Below are 18,994 nucleotides of genomic sequence, written 5' to 3'. Positions count from 1 at the left end.
GTTAGATAATAGAATCATCAGCCCCATTGGGTTTGGGCAGAGGGGTGGGGTACACACTTTTGTTGTGTGGATTACCAAAGAAAGAATTGAAACTTTGCTTTTCCTTTTAATAATCACCTTACTCTAATAGTACTTCTGCTGTTTAAACTGTAAAGAATGTGGTCCTGTTTTCTCCTTCACAACGCGTCTATACAAACACATTTGGATTTTTTTAAAAGAAATACTTTATTGGCGGATAATTTTAGATTTCTACAAAGCTGCAAGAATAGTACAAAGAGTTCCTGTATCATCACTTATCTTCCCTAATGTCAACATCTTACTGTGGTACATTTGTCACAGTTAAAAATCAATATTTGTATATTATTATTATTATCAACTGAAATCAATGCTCTATTCAGATTGCCTTAGTTTTTACCTACTGTCCTCTTTCTGTCCTGGGATCATATTTGATTGGGATTGTTTTGCATGTTTGTTTGTTGTTTAAATGTTTTTTAAAATTTTTCTGTGAAAGTATAGTTAATTTACAATGTTGTATTAGTTTTGGTGTTTAGCAAAGTGATTTAGTTATATTTATTCTCTTTCAAATTGTTTTCCTATTTAGGTTATTAGAGAATATTGAGTTTCCTGTGCTATAGAGTAGGTCCTTGTTGATTATATATTTTAAATAAAGTAGTATGTGTATATATAAATATAGTAGTATGGGCTTCCCTGGTAGGTCAGATGGTAAAGAATCTGCCTGCAATGCGGGAGACCTGGGTTCGATCCCTGGATTGGGAAGATTCCCTGAAGGAGGGCATGGCAACTCTCTCCAGTATTCTTGCCTGGAGAATCCCCATGGACAGAGAAGCCTGGTGGGCTGCAGCCCATGGGGTCACAGAGAGCAGAGAGTCGGACACAACTGAATAACTAAGCACAAGTGTATGTCAATTCCAAACTCCCAGTTTATCCCTACTCCCCATCTTTCCCCTGGTTGGGATTGTTTTTGCAACATCAAAGTCATTAAAAAAAACAGACACAAATGTTAAAACAGGGAAACCATTTTTGTGTGTGTGTGTTTTTTTTTTTTTTTTTTTTGAGAGCATAAGTTTGTGGGCTTACAGGTCTTTGCCAGGAAAACCATTTCTTTTTTGTGTTTTAAGCCACACCATACAGCATGCAAGGACCTTAGTTCCCCAACCAGGGATCGAACCTGTGCCCCCTGCATTGGGAATGTGGAGTCTTAACCACTGGACAGCCAGGTAGTTTCCATAAAAATCTTTTTTATATAATTTATTTGTTTTTAATTGGAAGATAATAGAAAAACCTTTTTATAGTTATTTAACATCATCTTTCCAAATTCAGACTGTGGGTCTCCAGCTAAAGACACTTTTTAAAAGAAAGCATGAATATCTACCCGAAGGACCGTACATAGAGGCTGTGATTGGTAGTGGTGTGAGGAGAAGGAGCGGAGACTTGCATTCTATGGTGCCACTGCCTTTAGTGGAAAGAGATCCATCTCAGTAATTAGGTGAAAGTTATGCACCCTCATTTTCTTGTTCTATTGCATGGAGGTAGTGATGCTTCCATGGAGGTTTGTAGTAAAGGTTAGTTGCAAAGTAAATGAAAGCATTAGCAATATGCCCTGCATACTAGGACTCAGTAGCCATTACAGTTATTCTTCTATATTTAAAGAAAGGGAGCAAGGCATTTTGGAAACGTTTTCCTCAGGGACTGCTTGTTTCAGTTCATTGCCACTGAATAAAAACATCTTATTTCACTGACCACAAACACACTCAGCCACATTCTTCCCCTATATGGTTTCCTCTTCCTATGCCATAAAAATCATACCATCCTTCAAGACCTGGGGCAGATTTCTCCACAAACCATTCTCAGATGCTCTCAATGCCGAGAAAAGGGGATAACCAGGAAGATCTATGAGTCTGTTCCCTCATCTGTAAAATGGGATTTAAAATAGTCATGGTGGATTAAAGGAAATAATGTACATAAAATGCTAATCACTACATCTAGCACAGAGCACGATCCTCTGAAATAACCAACAGAAACAGCAATAATAATAATAGCTTTTATTTAAGACAGAGGCAGTGAGAATGGAAGGAACAGTAGAAAATCTCTTAAGGACTTATATACCAGGACAGACCTTGGAGGTTGATCCCTTGTGTGGAATGGATGAGAGGAAGAGATTGGGAATGGCACTTGTCTCTAATTTTTGAGCAAGAGAAATGAAGGCATTCTTGAAGTTATGGGCAAGACTTTGGTGAAGTTTTTTAATTGTTGTTTTGCAGGGGGTTGTTTTGTTTTTGCTTTGTTTGAAGGGACTGTTGCAACTAGAAAATATGCCCGTGGTCCTGGGCATGGTGGAATTTAACAGGTTCTTAGGATACCTGAGGGCAGGTATCCAAAGACTGCTGACTGTCTGGGTCTGGTGTGATAGCTTACGGTGAAAGATGTCGGATTCGTGATCTCCAAAGAAGATTTAGCTTCGGGACCAGGGACCAGGCTTGATCACACAAGAGCTTTTGTGTAGCAGAGTTTTAGTAAAGTGAAAAAGGGACAAAGAAAGCTTCTGACACAGACATCAGAAGGGGGACGGACAGTGCCCCCACCGTCTAGTCTTAGCAAGGGAGCTATATACTTTTTAACTGGTTTTACAATAAATCAAAAGAATGTCTCAAGGTTGTAAAGATCTTGCTAGACCCACTCCCACAATTTACATTTTAAGATGACAGGATTAGTCAGAAGTTTCTTGTTAAGGAGAAACATGTCCTCGAGCAAGATACATTCTTATATTGACTAAGACCAGTTCAGTTCAGTTCAATTCAGTCACTCGGTCGTGTCCGACTCTTTGCGACCCCATGAATCGCAGCACGCCAGGCCTCCCTGTCCATCACCAACTCCCGGAGTTCACTCAGATTAAGACAAAGCAATGTAGAAAAAAATGTTTGTCCTTTTCTCCTCCTTGAGAACTCCAGACCCCCTATCTCCTCCTGGGGAACCCTGGACTTCTTATCAACCTCCCTAGGAATTGACTCTCTCAGGTGCCCCCATCAAACCAGAGAGAGGGGGAGACCACTGGAGTAAAGGAAGTGGCATCAAGGACTAAGGATAAAAACCTTGGGAAACATCTACGTTAAGAGAAATACAGAGGGTGACGAGCCCAAGGATGAGGCTGCTCCAGCTTGAGGGGCTGAGAGACATCCGGCAGTAGCTAGAGGGAAACAGAAGAGAAACGAGATTTTTCAGGACACATTGCAGGGAAGGTCACGTATCTATTGATAGGGAGGTGCTAGTGAGAGAGAGGGGCTGAAGACGGATCTACGATTCCTGGAGGGAAGGGAAGAGTTGACAGAGGAGTGAGCCAACTGAGGACCTGAGGAAGGTACCAGCTGGGGTTGCATCTAAGTTTTTAAGTGGGGGTGGTTTGAGGTTAGCCAAATATTAGGTTGGCCAAAATTTCACTCGGGTTTTTCTGTACGATCTTATGGAAAAGCCCAAACAAACTTTTTGACCCCACCCAGTGGTTCCCTTCCATCTCTCCTCTAGTAAAACACTTGGTATGTTTAAAGGAAGGGCTCCCAAAGTGTGACGTGGGGCCCTTGGGCGCCCCTGAGAGCCTCCCATAGCCACACAGTGGGATTTTCTGGACAATAGAGGTTGCATGTGCCGCGGAGTCTCCTGCTCACGGCTAATGGGAGTCTTGTGTTTCTTAGAATCTTCTAAGGTGGTGAATTTAGATTTATGTACATGTTTAGTGATTAACTTAGTTTTTTTCTCAGCACTGCTGTTGTACTTTTACAGCTGTCTCCAGTTTTACCTGCTATGACATCTGTAACCTTATTATCATCCAATAAATTGCTGTTTTGAAATTCCCATATTTTCCTTGCATCTATGCAGAAACATAAGAAGTACAGTTGGTTGTCTTGTTTAGCAATAATATTTTTAAAATTTTGGAAAATGTTCCACTTTAAAATTTTGCCAAAAACTACTATTATTTTATAATTTTAGCTTTTATTTTAAAATAAAAGAAAATATGCAACATATTTTTCTTATATTTAAGGGTGAATTGTTGACTTTTGAAATGGAGACTTTCTCAATCCATCGCTGCACTGTCTACTTCTGAAGATGCTAAAACCGATAAAAATGACATATCAGAGTTCAAGGAAGGCAGGAATATACTACTCCCATTCCCCACAAAAACAAAAATGAAAATTGGATGAAACAGTAGAAAAAGAAAATATAGTAAAGGTTAATTTGTAATATTTTACCTTTCTTGTTTTATACAACAGACCATTTGGGAATAGTATTATGGTTCCAATTAAATTGTACATCATTCTGAGATCAGTCATTCAGAATGTCAAGAAAGGAACTGAATTGCCTTTTTAAAACAAAAACAAAAGACACTGTTTAAAAATTAGGGACAGTTTGTTACAGATTTTCAGACTAGAAATGGAAAAGCGTCTTGCATTAGCTAAGGAACTACACTCTACAGCTGAGAGACTGATTAAAACCCTGTAAAGCCAACCATGCTGAACACCTGCTGGATGAACAGTCAGTAAAAGAAATCACGATGGTGCCACTTTCCAATGATAGAGTAACTCATCAAAGAGTTAATAAATCATCTGCAAAACTGTACTTATGCTTTGAAAATGGACAGATCTGCACAACTGCCCAGGCATCCTAGTCTGTGTTTACTTAGTATTCAAAACAGATAATCATCAAAGAATATCTGGAAATGCTTGACAACAGACATAAACGTTGCTGAAATAGCTAAAGTATTGAATACCTTTTTGAATCTTAGGTTTTACTCAACTACCATCTTGACGTTTTTAGTGATAGTGCAAAGCTGGTTGTTGGTACAACTGCTGGCACCTTGGCACAAATCAAGGCAGGGGTGCTAAACTACACCAATGGTCATTGCTTTCTCTGCTGACTTTTGCCCAAAGACAGCCAGTTTCAGTTAAGAATGTGCTTGGTGGGGCAGGAAAAATCATTAATGTTATCAAATTCCAATGCTTATAATCCTTTTAGTGCCTTGTATGATGACAGGGGAAGTGTGCATGAAGCATTTCTGCTACATCCCAAAATGTGATGGTTATTTAAGGAAAAGCACTTGTGCGGTTGAACTAGCCACGTTTTTCGTGAGACTCCATTTTTAAAAAATATTTATTTTTGTTTATTTGGCTGTACTGGGTCTTAGTTGTGACATGTGGAATCTAGCTCTCTGACCAGGGATTGAACTCGGGCCCCTTGCTTTGAGAGCATGGAGTCCTAGCCACTGGACCATCAGGGAAGTCCCCAAGACTCCATTTTTTTGAAGGCTTATTTTATTTTTGGCTGTGCTGGGTCTCCCTTGCTGTGCACAGGCTTTCTCCAGCTGCTGTGAGCAGGGGCGACTCTCTAGCTGCAGTGCCCAGGCCTCTCACTGTGCTGGCTTCTCTTGTTGCGGAGCGCAGGCTCAGAGCTCAGGGTCAGTAGCTGTGGCACGAGGGCTTTAGTTGCCCCATGGCATGTGGGATCTTCATGGACCAGGGATCAAACCCATGTCCTCTGTAGGCAGATTTGTATCCACCGTACCACTAGGGAAATCCCAAAAGGAATTTGGATTTCAGATTGCTACTAACGTTTAAAAAATACCACTTGTCCAGTTTTGCTGTTATTGTATCAAAGAAGAGCCACAATCACATAAGGTTAATCAAATACTTCTCCTTTTCCAATTGCATATTTGTATGAAGCCAAGTTTTCTTCCTATTGCAACAGATTGTAGAAATAGATAATTCAGCTGTCTCCTATTAAGCCAATCATTAAAGAGCTTTGCAGAAATCTAAAGTGTCACTCTTTTAACTTTTTTGTTTTGTATATATATCAATATTTACCTTTTGTAAAATATGGTGTTTATATGACTATTTAACAAAATTGTTTTAAAATGAAGTAATAAGCATTTATTACTTCCATTTGTTACTCTAAGATTCCCTGGAGGAAGAAGGCCCGGCAACACACTCCAGTATTCTTACCTGGAGAATCCCATGGGCAGAGGAGCCTGGTGGGCTACACAGTCCATAGGGTCGCAGAGTTCGTCACAACTGAAGTGACTTAGCACAGCAAGCACAATAAGCATTTAAATTTTTTCTCAGTCTTAATTTCTTACACCAAAAGTATTAATAGATAAAACACAGAAACAAACAAACAAAAAAATCTGTTAGGTGTTCAACGATTTTTAACAGTGTAAAGGGATGCGTAAGGCACTGCAGTTTGAGGATTACTGGTTTAGGCCCCAGGGAGCAGGGCTAGTGATAAGAGAGATTCAGGTGGATAAGAGAAGGCTTTAAATAGCCGTTAATTTTTTTCTTATAACTTCAGAATATTAAAAAGCCTAAAACAATTAAGTGTACCTGTTGGTTGGAGTTTGGTTAAATGGGTTTTTATCAGTTAAGTCAAGGAAGCAGGATGGTGTATTAGGGTTAGAGGCACCTGAATTTGGATTCTGGCTGAGGTAAGCAGGGGGGAATTACCAAAACTCTTGGCCTCAGTTTGTCCATCTGTAATGTGGGATAATAATTTCTACCTTAGACGGGTTTCTGTGAGGATAAACCTTCTTGTAAATCTTTGCTAAAGTGTGATCTGTGGACTAACAAGGGTGAGTGAAAGTTGCTCAGTCGTGTCTGACTCTTTGCTACTCCATGGGCTGTATGATCCTTGGAATTCTCCAGGTGAAAATACTGGAGTAGGTAGCCTTTCTCCTTCTTCAGGGGATCTTCCCAACCCAGGGATTGAACCCAAGTCTCCCATATTGCGGGCAGATTCTTTACCGGTTGAGCCACCAGGGAAGCCCAAGAATACTGGAGTGGGTAGCCTATCCCTTCTCCAGTGGATCTTCCCAACCTAGGAATCAAACGGGGCTTTTCTTCACGGCAGGCAGATTCTTTACCAACTGAGCTGTGAGGTAAGCCCCTAACAGGGGTTAGCAATGCTCAATAATCTGAATCATGATCTGTATTTTAATGAGATCCCCAGGTGATCTTATGCTCCTTAAAGTTTGAGAAGCACTAATGTGTAAGGCCCCTAGCAGAATGTATTCCTGTCACAGGTGCTCAAAACAAAACAAAAATTTTCCTTTTCGTATTTACTATTCTTCAGTTTATAACTATTTTAGTCTTTTGGACTGAAGTAATTGGTTTGGTTTTAAAAAACACATCTGACCAGTTAATTTAGTGTTTTTCTTTTATTATTGGCCTAAATAGCCCTTCAACTTATTTGAAAGATTTAGAGCTTTCAGACATATGGTTTAGACTCTAGAGGGTCTCCATCCCTCCTTTTAATTTATTTATTTACTCAACACATATCAAACACCTAAGATGTGTTAGGGACTATGCTTAACACTAGGAAGCAGCATGCAAATTGAGCCTGCTCCTCACCCTTGCGAAGTTCTGCTAAAGGAGTTACTTAGAGCTGAAATGTGCCATTTGTAACCCTCAGGAAGTAAAACTTTGTGCATGTAGAGGAATAGCATACATTAAAAAAAACTCTCCAGAGGTTTTTTTTCCTTTTCTGGATTTTCTTAACTTTTATTTTAAAATTTCACTTGCATTTATTTTTGTGACATTATTCCCGGACTGTAAGTTTTTTCCTTCCATTTCTTCTGGAATATCTTTTTCTTCTGTGCAACCTCCTCTTCTGGTTTAGGAACAGTCTGTTCTTTTTCAGTTGGGATCATTTCAGTGTGGCAGGGAGTTCAGGTACAGGTTAATCCCGCCTTGAGCCCTGCATTTTGGGGGGCTTTGTTCACCTGGATGTGCTCAGTGAGCAGAGAATCTACATCTAAGCCCTTCAGTTCAGCTTTACTCTCTGCATTTTTGAGCATGTGCAGTAAAAATTCAGCACTCTTTCTGGGCCACAGACCCTGTGTCCAGCCCCACTGTTTGGCCTGTGCACACCGACCAACTCCAACCTACCAACAATGGAATGGCACACGTCACTTCTGCAGAGTGACACCCTCAGATACTTGGTGACTGTTCAGATATGCATACGCTTAAGGACCTCGGCGGTTTCATGAATGTTCTTAAAGTGAACCCAAGGATTTGAACCTCTTGCTTTGCTTGATTTTGTGGGGTTTTCTGGGTCAAGTGAATAGCACATCATTTTTAGAGGTCACCTCGGCTGCTCACCCCAAAAGTTAACTTTTATTAATATAGAAAAAACTTAATTTACATCACAGAATGCTTTTTGGTTTGAATTTTACATGGCCTTATGATAATATTGCTTACCTCAGGGACTTCCTGGTAGCCTAGTGGATAAGACTCTGGGCTTTTGCTGTCCTGGCACCAGTTCAGTCGCTGGAGAGGAAACTGAGATTCTGCAAGCCACATCTCTCACACACACACACACACACACGCACGCACACATGTGCACACACACACATGCGCACACACACATATTTCTTACCTCAAGTTTTTTCATTTGCCTGCCATAATTTTGACCATTACTGGAATTTTAAATCCTTGAACATGTGAGCTATTTTTCCAATACTGAAATATTACTGAAATTCAGTACCCATTGAACAACTCCCTATTTTCCTATGACCCCAGCTCTTCAACTGTAATTTTACTTTTTGTTTTTATGAATGTGGCTATATTAGATAACTCATATAAGTATGATGATATGGTATTTGCCTTTTTACTACTAGCTTATTTCACTTGGCATAATGTTCTTAAAATTTATTCATGTTGACATGATAATATGTGACAAGATTCCTTTCCTTTTTTTTTTTTTTTCCTTTCCTTTTTTAAGTGGAATAATATTCCATTGTGTGTGTATACCACTTTTTCTCTATTTATCCATTGATAGATATTTGGGTTGCAGAAGCTGTTGTGAATAATGGGAGTGATGTGAACACAAATACCTCTTGACTATTAAAGATAATGCTGGTATGCACATGGGTGTGCCACTAGACTACTTTGATGTAGACATGAATCCATCCCCATGCTGGTAAATGGTTCTTGACTGTAAGTAACAACTGCAGGCTTGAACTGGCAGAGAGGGAAAGGTGGGCCATTTCTGGTCAAGATTCCATCTCTGGATATCCCTCCGGGCAACAGCTGAGAAAAGGAGAAAATAGCCTGAATTATTCAGAGCAGAAAGGGTTTCTGGTCTGAAAAATTGCATGCCTACCGTGTGCAGGACACCATGCTAATACTTTCATATGTGTTGAGGGGGAAATGTGGTATATTTCTTGAAGTAAGATAATTATGATAGTTAAGATCAGTTTTGCTCCAAATTCCCATGGCACTGAAGTGATCCCCAGTGTCATGCATGGGCCCAGCAGGGGAGGGTATCCTAACCTTAGCATGGAGCGGGAGGAGAAGGCAATGGCACCCCACTCCAGTACTTCTGCCTGGAAAATCCCATGGACGGAGGAGCCTGGTAGGCTGCAGTCCATGGGGTCGCTGAGGGTCGGACACGACTGAACGACTTCAGTTTCACTTTTCACTTTCATGCACTGGAGAAGGAAATGGCAACCCACTCCAGTGTTCTTGGCTGGAGAATCCCAGGGACGGGGGAGCCTGGTGGGCTGCTGTCTATGGGATCACACAGAGTCAGACACGACTGAAGCGACTTAGCAGCAGCAGCAGCAGCATGGAGGGGACTTGTGTGTGTGTGTTTTTTTTTTTTTGAAAAGAGAGTTGAGAATAAAATATATTCAAATTTCAAATATAATACAAACTACTGAAATTTAAGCTTGACAACTTCTTTCCAGGCTGTCGGAGTATCAGTTCAGTTCAGTCACTCAGTCGTGTCCGACTCTTTGAGACCCCATGGACTAAAGCACGCCAGGCCTCCCTGTCCATCACCAACTCCTGGAGTCCACCCAAACTCATGTCCATTGAGTCGGTGATGCCATCAAACCACTGCATCCCCTGTTGTCCCCTTCTCCTCCCACACTCAATCTTTCTCAGCATCAGGGTCTTTTCAAATGAGTCAGTTCTTCATATCAGATGGCCAAAGTATTGGAGTTTCCTCTTCGACACTTCACTTTTGTCGGAGTCTGTGTTAGCATAATAACCAACTGTGTGTCTGTGCGATCCATTTGGCAAAGATCAGTCTCTCCAGGGGCATAGAGCCTTTGCCAGAGTTCTAACTGATGCTCTTCACTGGTTGTGGGTTAAATAAATCATTGCTGCTGAGAGTCCATCTTTGAAGAACTTAGTTTCACTGGGGAGCCCCAGAACCTGTATCAGGTTCCCTAGCACTGCCTGTAGATGATATTGCTAATAAAATCAGTTCCTACACAAAAATCAAAACCAGTTTCGAGCTTTCCTAGGGACTAGGAAAACATGCCTTCAGGGAGGGAAAGAAAGACCATTGCAAACTTGAACCACTTAAATTGACTTTCATTGATTTATTTTAGTCTATCAGTTCAGTCCTCAGAGTAGGGGAGAAGGATCACTCCAGACTCAATTTGTTGGCGTCACTTCCCTAGAGCTATTTTACTTGTAACCATAGTGAATTTGGCTATTTTATGGTAGGGCTTCCCTGGTGGCTCAGATGGTAAAGAATCTGCCTGCAATGTGGAGACCCAGGTTCGATCCCTGGGTCAGGAAGATCCCCTGGAGAAGGGAATGGCTACGGGCTACAGTCCATGGGGTGGCAAAGAGTTGGTAACTGACCAACTGATACAACAACAATGGTTCAGGGAAGCAGAAAAGGCACGGCCTGGGAGTAAAAAATGGATTCTAGTCCTAGCTTGACCACTAACTAGTTGGGTGCTTTAGACACGTGCCTTTCCCTCTGGAATATGAGCATACCTTCTGTAAATTCCAGCGGCCCTTGGACCAGAATAGCTCCATTCCTCAGACCGGAATAGTTTTAACAGTCTATGAGTTAGTGATATTGCTTGATCATTGTGTCCATTCTACTTTTTATTTGGCATTTTTCATTTATACATATATACATATATAAAAATTTGTACACAGTAAAAATACAAAATAAGTAATTTCTTCATAAGTTATGCAATTAAACAGCTACCTTTTAAAGTTTAAAAAGCATTGTAAAAAAAGAGGAAATCTAGTCAGTTCTTTATCATTCATAATAACCTTGGTATAAAATATCCATACACGTGTACAAAAGAGTGTACAGTTCATAAAAAGCTGTGCAAAGACAGCAAAGTTCCATGAAAAAAAAAAATCAAAGAGGCTTGTGGGTCTCTATCTGTTCACCTCATGCCCAATGCTCAGAGGAACACCCCCGGTCATAATAAAAGGGTATAAGGGAGAATGCTTGGTGCATATACCATAGATTCTGAAATAGTAAAGAAAATACTTTAAGACACACAGACAGAAATACAGCTTGACTCTTCCTCCCATGTAGAGGTCTCACTTCTTTGCCCAGAGAGCACTGGGAATAGGACACATATAAAAGATTAAGTGTTTATGCAGTACCTTAGACCAGAAGGCACAGGTTTGTGGTGTGGTTTTTTTTTTTTTTTTTTTTTTGAGCTTTCTAAGGGCATTGCTATAGAAGACTGGGTCACCAGAGTTTGGAGTTGGCTAGGATGTGGTTGCTACCTAAGATGGGGATGTAGAGGGGTCTGTAGAGGGGTCTGGGAAGTCAGGGGTCTTGAAGTTATAGGCTTGATATTGTGAGATATCCTGTCTCGGGTTCCTGCTTCATACAGGCTTTCTTACAAGGTTGCTGCTGCTGAAGCCATTAGCACCTGGCACACAGCTTAACCCAGGCTGTAGGAGTGAACACCCCTACTTGTGTTTAAAATAGCTTGCAATAAAACACGATAGACACAAAGACTCTTCCTCGTGGAAGAGTTAAGGCTGGGACCAAGACCTAAATTTAACTTGTGCGGAGAGGGCTGTTGAGGGAGGGGTGTAGGAGAAAGAAATGTCGTTTGGGGCAACGGAAGGGGCCAGGGTGCCCTCGGACAAGGTGACTTCTGCAGCAGGGAGCGGCAGCGGGCCGAGTGAACACGCACCGAATCCCACCTCTTCAGTTTCAAAGCACTAGTAATCAGTACCCCGGGGCGGGGCGCGGGGGCTTCTAAGACACCGTGATCTCCTCCTCGCCCTCCTCGTCGTCCTCCGAGTCGGAGAAGTCCGAAGCTTTGTCGGGGCTGCCCGAGCGCGCGGGCGAGGCGGGCAGCGGCGCTTCTAGCCGCGGGTCCCGCAGGTGCCGAGGGTCGGCGGGGGCCGCGTGATAGACCAGGCGGGGGCGGGGGCTGCCCGGGCCCTCGTCGTCCTCGTCGTCCTCGTCCCCGGGACCCTTCTGGCCCACGTCGCTGAGGTCCGGGTGCGGGTTGAGTTTGGTGGGAAGGGTCTGCTCGCGGCAGCCCCCGCTAGACAGGAGCTCGCGTTCCTTGGAGTTCCGCCACTTCATGCGTCGGTTCTGAAACCAGATTTTCACCTGGGGCGAAAGGGGTGAGAGCAGGGGAGAGCGGAGGTTAGCGCGGAGCCCCCGCCAGCGTCTTTGCCAGCTCCCCACCCCTTAAAGTGAGTTGGGACGCCACGTGGCACTTTCCCTTCACTCCCCCACCCCCCATCCCCGCCACCCGCATCTCTCGCCGGGTCTTAGGGTACTTGGCCGAGGTGGGCGGGGGTGGGGTCGATGCTGAGCCCGGGAGAGACGGGGCAGGGAGAGTGGCTATCTATTGCGTGGAGCCTCCGCGAAGCCGGCTCTCGCCCCTCCATCCTCTCTAGTCCTGACCGCATCTGTACACTGGGACCTAAACGGTTTCCGAGAACCCTCCCATCTGGACCATGCCTGGCGGGAGGGGCTACGGGGAGACCGCCCTCACCTGTGAGTCTTTCAAGCCCAACTTGGCCGCCAGCTTCTTGCGGTCCGGCTTGCTGATGTACTTCTGTTTCTGGAACATCTTCTCCAGAGCCTTGCGCTGCACGTCGGAGAACACGGCTCGACGCAGCATGCCCCTGCGAGGCTTCCCGCGGGCGGCCAGTGGCCAGGAGAAGGTCCCCGGGATGGGCACGACGCTGGAGGACGCTGCGGAGGCCAGGAATGCGAGGTGAGTGATTGGGCGGTGTTCTGCCCCGTCCGCTCCTCCATTGCGGCTTCCTTTGGTTTTCTTTTCTGATCCTTCGTCTCTTTAAAGCTCTCTTTTTTCTCCCCCTGGAGAATAGGCTACGAACCTACAAACCTGCGAGAGTGAAAGGCGCTTTCCGCCCAAATAACTTTCCCTTTCAACCGTGCAAACCCGGATTAGGTAAAACCACGGAAACACAGAAAACAGCCCCCACAATAGCCTGTTTCGTTTTTCCATTCAACGGTCTCAGGGAAACCAAACCTGCGTGCATCAGCTAATATAGCAGGAGAAAAAAAAAATAAATTACAAAAGTGAAAATAAAATAGCCAGCCGAGGCCTCTTGGGTTTCCCCCCTAAGCTTTTAGCACATTGGTGGCTTTTGCATTCTTTGGATGAAAATGAGGTGCTTTACTGATTTGTTAGGAGAAAATCCGCTTTGGATTTTTTTATTTTTGGAAAAATCCAATCAGTATTCATCTTTTTTATATTAATCTTTCCTCCCCTCACCCGCAAAACGTAAAGAATTCGGCCCGAATACATGAAAAGTGGCAGCTAATTAGCACATTGACCGCTTCCCAATGGGTATTGGCATGATAAAAGGCGGGGGTGGGGGTGGGGGAGAGTTTCTCTTTAAGGGAGGAAAAAAAAAAAAAGAAAAAAACCCAAAGAAACAGAGACTCTAATGAAGCGTGAATGGTAATTGTGTAGTAATGAACTAACAGAAAAAGACTGAGGACAAGCAGCGAAAGCCATATATTACTGGGACAAAAGAGATTTACACTTTCAAACTAAACACAACTGCAGGCCAAGACCATTGGGAGAATACTGATGGCAGAGGCTTCTCTTCCCCGAATCATTTTCATTAAATGGACATGAAAAGCTATTTATAAAGCTCGGGTTGTTTTTGTTAGAGCATTGAGCTGGGGGAGAAAGGGAGCAAATTCCATTAGCAGCAACAGCATGAATGGGGGGTGGGGGGGCGGTTGGTGAATTCTCTCTCCCTCTTTCAAAAATCAATTGCGTGTTTCTTTCGCTGATATTGGGAAGTGCTGTCGAGGTTATTTTTACTCACCCCCCACCGACCATACCCAGTCTCCCTTCCCTTTATGAGTTCCCGTCTCCGCAGTCTTGACCAGCTGTAGAGTTTTGAGTCATCACTGGGATTGCAGGATGAAAACTTCGTGGAAGCTCTTTAAGGTGTTTCTCCTTTAAACTGGGACCCAATTATGGACCTCCCTCCGACTTCTAATTTTACGAGTTCTACGGTCTTTAAAACGTTTTGGCGGTGGGGGGAGGGTATAATTTGGGAAGTCGGGCTGGAAATAGAGGGTTGGGGGTGTGGGAGGATCTAGTCCCCCTCCCCCTGGGCGACCCCAGGCATCCCACACAAGAGGGCACCCCATGTGGTCTTGTGAAAAGCCCGCAGCCCTGAATGAGTTTTAAAGAGAAATTAGCCCCGGCTGGTAGGTGTCTCTCCGCGGCTCGGAGGGGCGAGGGCTGGTCTGTGTGTGGCTGCCCGGAGGAGCTGACCAATTGGTCATGGTGCTGAAACCTTTGTGGGGAATCGTGGCCAAGTGCACTGACTCTGTGGGAAAACGGCGGCGTGAAGAGATGCCAACAGCTCCGCGCCGGGAAGGGAACCGCCTCAAATTGGGACCATGACAATTCCTGCTAATTTGTAGAGCAGGGAATTGGTGCAAAGTGTCAAGCAGTCACTGCTTGTGCTAAATAGGGCATCAAATTGGCGCGACGGATTCGTGAATGTTGTACGTCTCGCAACCTCTGAACCAGAGCGTAACCCCGTGGGGTGGACGGAGAAATACGGCTTCGGGGCAGGGAGCGACGGGGTGGGGCTGGGGTGACGTCCAGCCTCCTGAAAGGAAGGGGGACGAGACTTACCTGGGAAATAAGAAGATCTGATGAAAGGCTGGAAAGAGCCTTCAAAGTAGGGAAAGGCAAAGGTCTTGGGAGGGACACTCTGGAGCAAGGTGGGAGACGTTTCTGGGAGTGAGGAAAGGAGAAACAAGGAGGGAGACAGAAAGGGAATTTGATTAGGTCACCTGATTATTGTACAGGACAGTGAATACATGACCTGACTACACCTTAGGCTGGTTCCAAAGGCTTCTTCCTCAATGACAGAGTAAAATGAATGTTTCCCTAACACTGTCTCATCTGTGGAACTCTCCCCATAGTCCTCACAGTCGCTTACCCCCACTCCCCCCGCAATGTCATCCTAGGCGCAAACAAGATGGGTAGAACTGGAGCGGGGGAGAAAAGAATTACAGACCCATAATACTTGTTAAGCCAGTAAATATGTTGTCTTGGGTTTAAGGAACGGGCCTCCAGAAGCTGGAGGGCAGAAACGCAGACGCCCACGGGCGTGCGCTCGATTTCCCTGAGCCAGGTACTGTGCGCGCTCAAACTGCAGGTGTTCACATTCATTCTGAGGGTGGGGCGAACCTGGAGGCTTTTCTTTCTGGGAATCGTCTGGACCTACGTGTCACATTGCTTGGCCTGGGTCCTCGGGGATCTTGTGTTAAGTGTGTGCTCCGCTGTGTGCGTGGGTGCCCGCTGCATAAGGGAAACTGAGGCCAGAACAGAACAGCCCTCAGCGTTTTGCTTTCACTTACCGGTTCTGGGCGCCGAGGAAAGGATGGCGTTCACTCCAAACTTCAGAAACGTGGGCTCGCTGGCAGGGGAGACTGCGGTCTGCGGTGAGCCGCCCCGCCGGCTGCCCGGGCCCGGGGAGCCCAGGTCCGAGGCCCCGGTGTCTGTGAGAGCCGCAGGGGCCCCCGGCCTAGGGGGCGACATGCTGGGGGTGGGCACGCTGCCTCGGGGCAAGTAGGCGGGGGGTCGGCTGATGCGGATCAGATCCTCCACCAGGAAGCTCGAGTGACCGGAAAATGCCGACTGCAAGGACTGGGGCAGCGTTAAGGTGGGCGTGGGGCGCAAGAGGCTGGGGTACCCGGCGGGGGGTGCGAGGAGGCCAGGGAACATCATTTTAGGCGCAGGGCGGGCCGAAAAACTTCTTCCAATGGTCAGGAGGTAAATGCCTGACTTGCCCCCCCTCCCACCCCCGTGGTGCCCTCTCTCTTGGGCTTAGCAAACGTCTTTAAGGAACGATCCTACTTGGGCATCTGCGAGTCCTCCGTAGTCCTCCCGTCGAGGTGATGGTTTTATAGTGGCCCGCCCGTTAAAGCGCTTTGAAAAGTGACAGCTCTGACAATGAAGTTCAACAAAGTTCTCCACTCGAGCTTCATTCGCCGGAGGCTCTGGGCGATCTGATTGGCGCAGGGGTGCAATTTATGATTGGATTAGTCTTCATAAGCATGGCCCGCACAATGGGCCGGCAACAAAGGCTGGCGCGCATCAATTCTGCGTATCGACCGCCTCTTTGCAATACAGTGCGCCCCCAAAGCTCTCGCCAGGAGTTTTTGTTCTGGAGCAACACCCGGGCTAATTAAATGCCTATTTAGAAGTTTCAGATGACATCTTGCCTTATAGAAAAGGAATTATTTAGAGAACACACTAAATTTATTTGCAGCTCCCCTGCTGAGCCTGGAAAATAAATCAATAAATATTCATAGAAACTCATCTCCAGGCAATCAGTGAAATAATCCTCCTCCCTTGTGCGGAGAGCAAGGGAAAATTTCAAGTCAGTGAACAAAAAAATATACTCCTTCTTCCGTCTCTGCCCTCCCTATACATTACCCCAGCTGAGGCATAAAGCAGCTGTGAGGGGTGTGTTAAATAAATGTGGGGTAGAGGAGTGCTGTTCTAAAATACCAGGGAAACTTGAAATCAATGCTTTGGAGCTATTGAATGGGCATCCCTCAGGGGTCGGAAGAGGGAGGTCTTGATTTATTTCATTTTGAGAAAGTGAGTTTGAGAGAGTTGGTGATACCTGAACAGTAATATGATTCTCCTGCAAACCCCTGCAACTTAGAAAACAATTTTCAGTGACCTGTCTTTAGAAGTGGTACAGAGGAATGAACCGCAGCTAACCCAGGGAAGGATCAGAGGGGAGCCTCGAAAAGGGGCAAGGTGGCAGGATTCCATTTCCCGGGGCTTACCTCTGCTGGAAGCTGCCTTGTGCAACGAGACCTGGAGGCTCTGGATGCTCCGCTGGCTCTTTCCCAACCTCTGGGAGCCCTTGGCAGTTTTGCTTGAAACTCACAGCCTGAACTTTTAAAACCACAGCAGCAGAAGGTTGGAATTTGTCCTGAGAGGGTCCTACCCATTGCCAGCACTTCCCCGGGCATAGTTTTGCTGCTTCTTAACAACTGCAATGTACAAATGTGTGAAAACAGAGCAAAGGGCGAGGTCCCCCAAAATGTTGATCCACACCAGGAAAGACAATTCTTACTTCATTTGGTACCTCAAATCAGAATCTTCCTGTAGACCGCACTTGGCTTTCCTCTGGGTTGGGGCTCGGGTGATGCTGAGCCTCAATTCCGTTCCTCGGCTAGATAACAGATGTGTTAAATGTCCCATTCATTTCTTTAGTGAGGCTGAACCTCCGCAAAGAGAAGTGTGCAGCCCCGCCAGGCCGCCCTGATCCTATTAACCATGAACTAACTGTCACCTTCAGCTGGTTTTCCTTTTTGCTTTTTAACACAAAGCTTTCTCAAAAATCTTATTAACCAGCTTTATTTCTCTCGATGGTTTTGTTCAGGGCGTTTTGTGTTGATGATCTCCATGTCGCTGCTTTAACCATTCAATAAAAGTGCATCTGTGATTTATATCACATTAAACCAGAAATAGAGCCCGCTAAAGCTCTCCCTTGATTCAAATTAAAAAGTTATTTAGAGTTGGGCTTGGAGCCGAATCAATGCTCCAGGAGGACAGAAGTATGGAGTTTCTGAGCCCAAGGCATTCTGGGGAGCAGGAGGTGGAAAACTACTCAGGAAAAAGCATCTTTTAAATAACTGGCTACTTAAATAGGGAAAATGCATTGCCAAAGTTAACCGGAATCCCCTGGAATTGAAAGAGAGATGTATTTGAAAAACTTCAAATGTTCCTCTTTTCGAAATTTTGCCATAAAATAGGGGAGAAAAAGGTTTAAAGTATTTGAACACCTGTGCTCTCACATTGTCACAAAGTTTTCATTCCTTATCACCCCTCCCACCAACTGCTTTCTGGAAGCAGAAAGACCAGCTCTGGTGTGTTCATTCCCTCCCACCTCTCTTCTTTTTCTCCTCTTCTTCATTCTAGTCCTTTCCTCCTCTTCTCCTGCATTCCTTCCCTTCTTCCTTCCATACCCCCGCGCTGAATTCCTCATCAAGCAAGAGGACTCAGGGCTAGAGCTTCTGACTGCAGCCTACTGGAAGACAGCCTACTTTTGCAGGATTTTGTTCTGAGGGACAGTAAGGACTCAAAGCCAGTCTAGGGCCTTCCTAACCTCCCCTCTTCTCTAAACTTCTTCTCCATCTGGGGTATTAATATTTCCCTGGGGTAGTTTTTACAATTAGTATCTTGCCCATGGACCTGCTCCTTGATCCCCACCCTTACACACACACACACACACACACACACAAACACGCACGCACGCACGCTCTCTCTCTCTCTCTCTCTCTCTCTCTCTCTCTCTCTCTCTCTCGCTGACAATTCTGCCTCACACTAGACTGACTACTGCTAACGTCTCTTCTTTTAAAAAGGGGGGCCTGACACTTTTTGGAAGGTGGGTCAACCCCTTGCTGTGATCCACGTGTTCTCGGCCTCCATCTCCATAGCTTCCTAAAGCATTCCTAAGGCGCCAAAGAGGAAAAGTGAGGGCGGGGTGAGGGCTGGCGGCCCGTGAAAAGGCAAAGTAAATCCCAAGGAAGCAAGAAATCAGACGAAAGGATCTTACTTGAAGTGATCTCCTTGAACGTGTCTTTTCAAACTCCACCATAGCCTAAGGGGCTGCGCGGTGCTGCGTGGCGGCTGCGGCTAAGACCTGTGACTAATGCCGTTTGA

General features: G+C 45.1%; 1 protein-coding gene across 1 annotated transcript; it reads right to left on the bottom strand.

The window, feature by feature from the left end:
• Positions 1-11,481: 11,481 nt before the first annotated feature.
• DBX1 (developing brain homeobox 1) lies at positions 11,482-18,629 on the bottom strand. The gene is made up of 4 exons (XM_040255670.1): positions 15,667-18,629; positions 14,936-15,037; positions 12,794-12,996; positions 11,482-12,402 (listed from the first exon to the last, which is right to left on the bottom strand). The coding sequence occupies exons 1-4, from the start codon at positions 16,034-16,036 to the stop codon at positions 12,040-12,042; spliced, it is 1,038 nt and encodes a 345-aa protein (XP_040111604.1). The 5' UTR covers positions 16,037-18,629; the 3' UTR covers positions 11,482-12,039.
• Positions 18,630-18,994: the final 365 nt, after the last annotated feature.

The sequence above is a fragment of the Oryx dammah genome, unplaced genomic scaffold (genome assembly GCF_014754425.2).
Source record: "Oryx dammah isolate SB20612 unplaced genomic scaffold, SCBI_Odam_1.1 HiC_scaffold_15, whole genome shotgun sequence".
NCBI lineage: Eukaryota > Metazoa > Chordata > Mammalia > Artiodactyla > Bovidae > Oryx > Oryx dammah.
The sequence above is the reverse complement of the archived record's forward strand: the minus strand, read 5'-3'. Positions and strand labels throughout refer to the sequence as shown.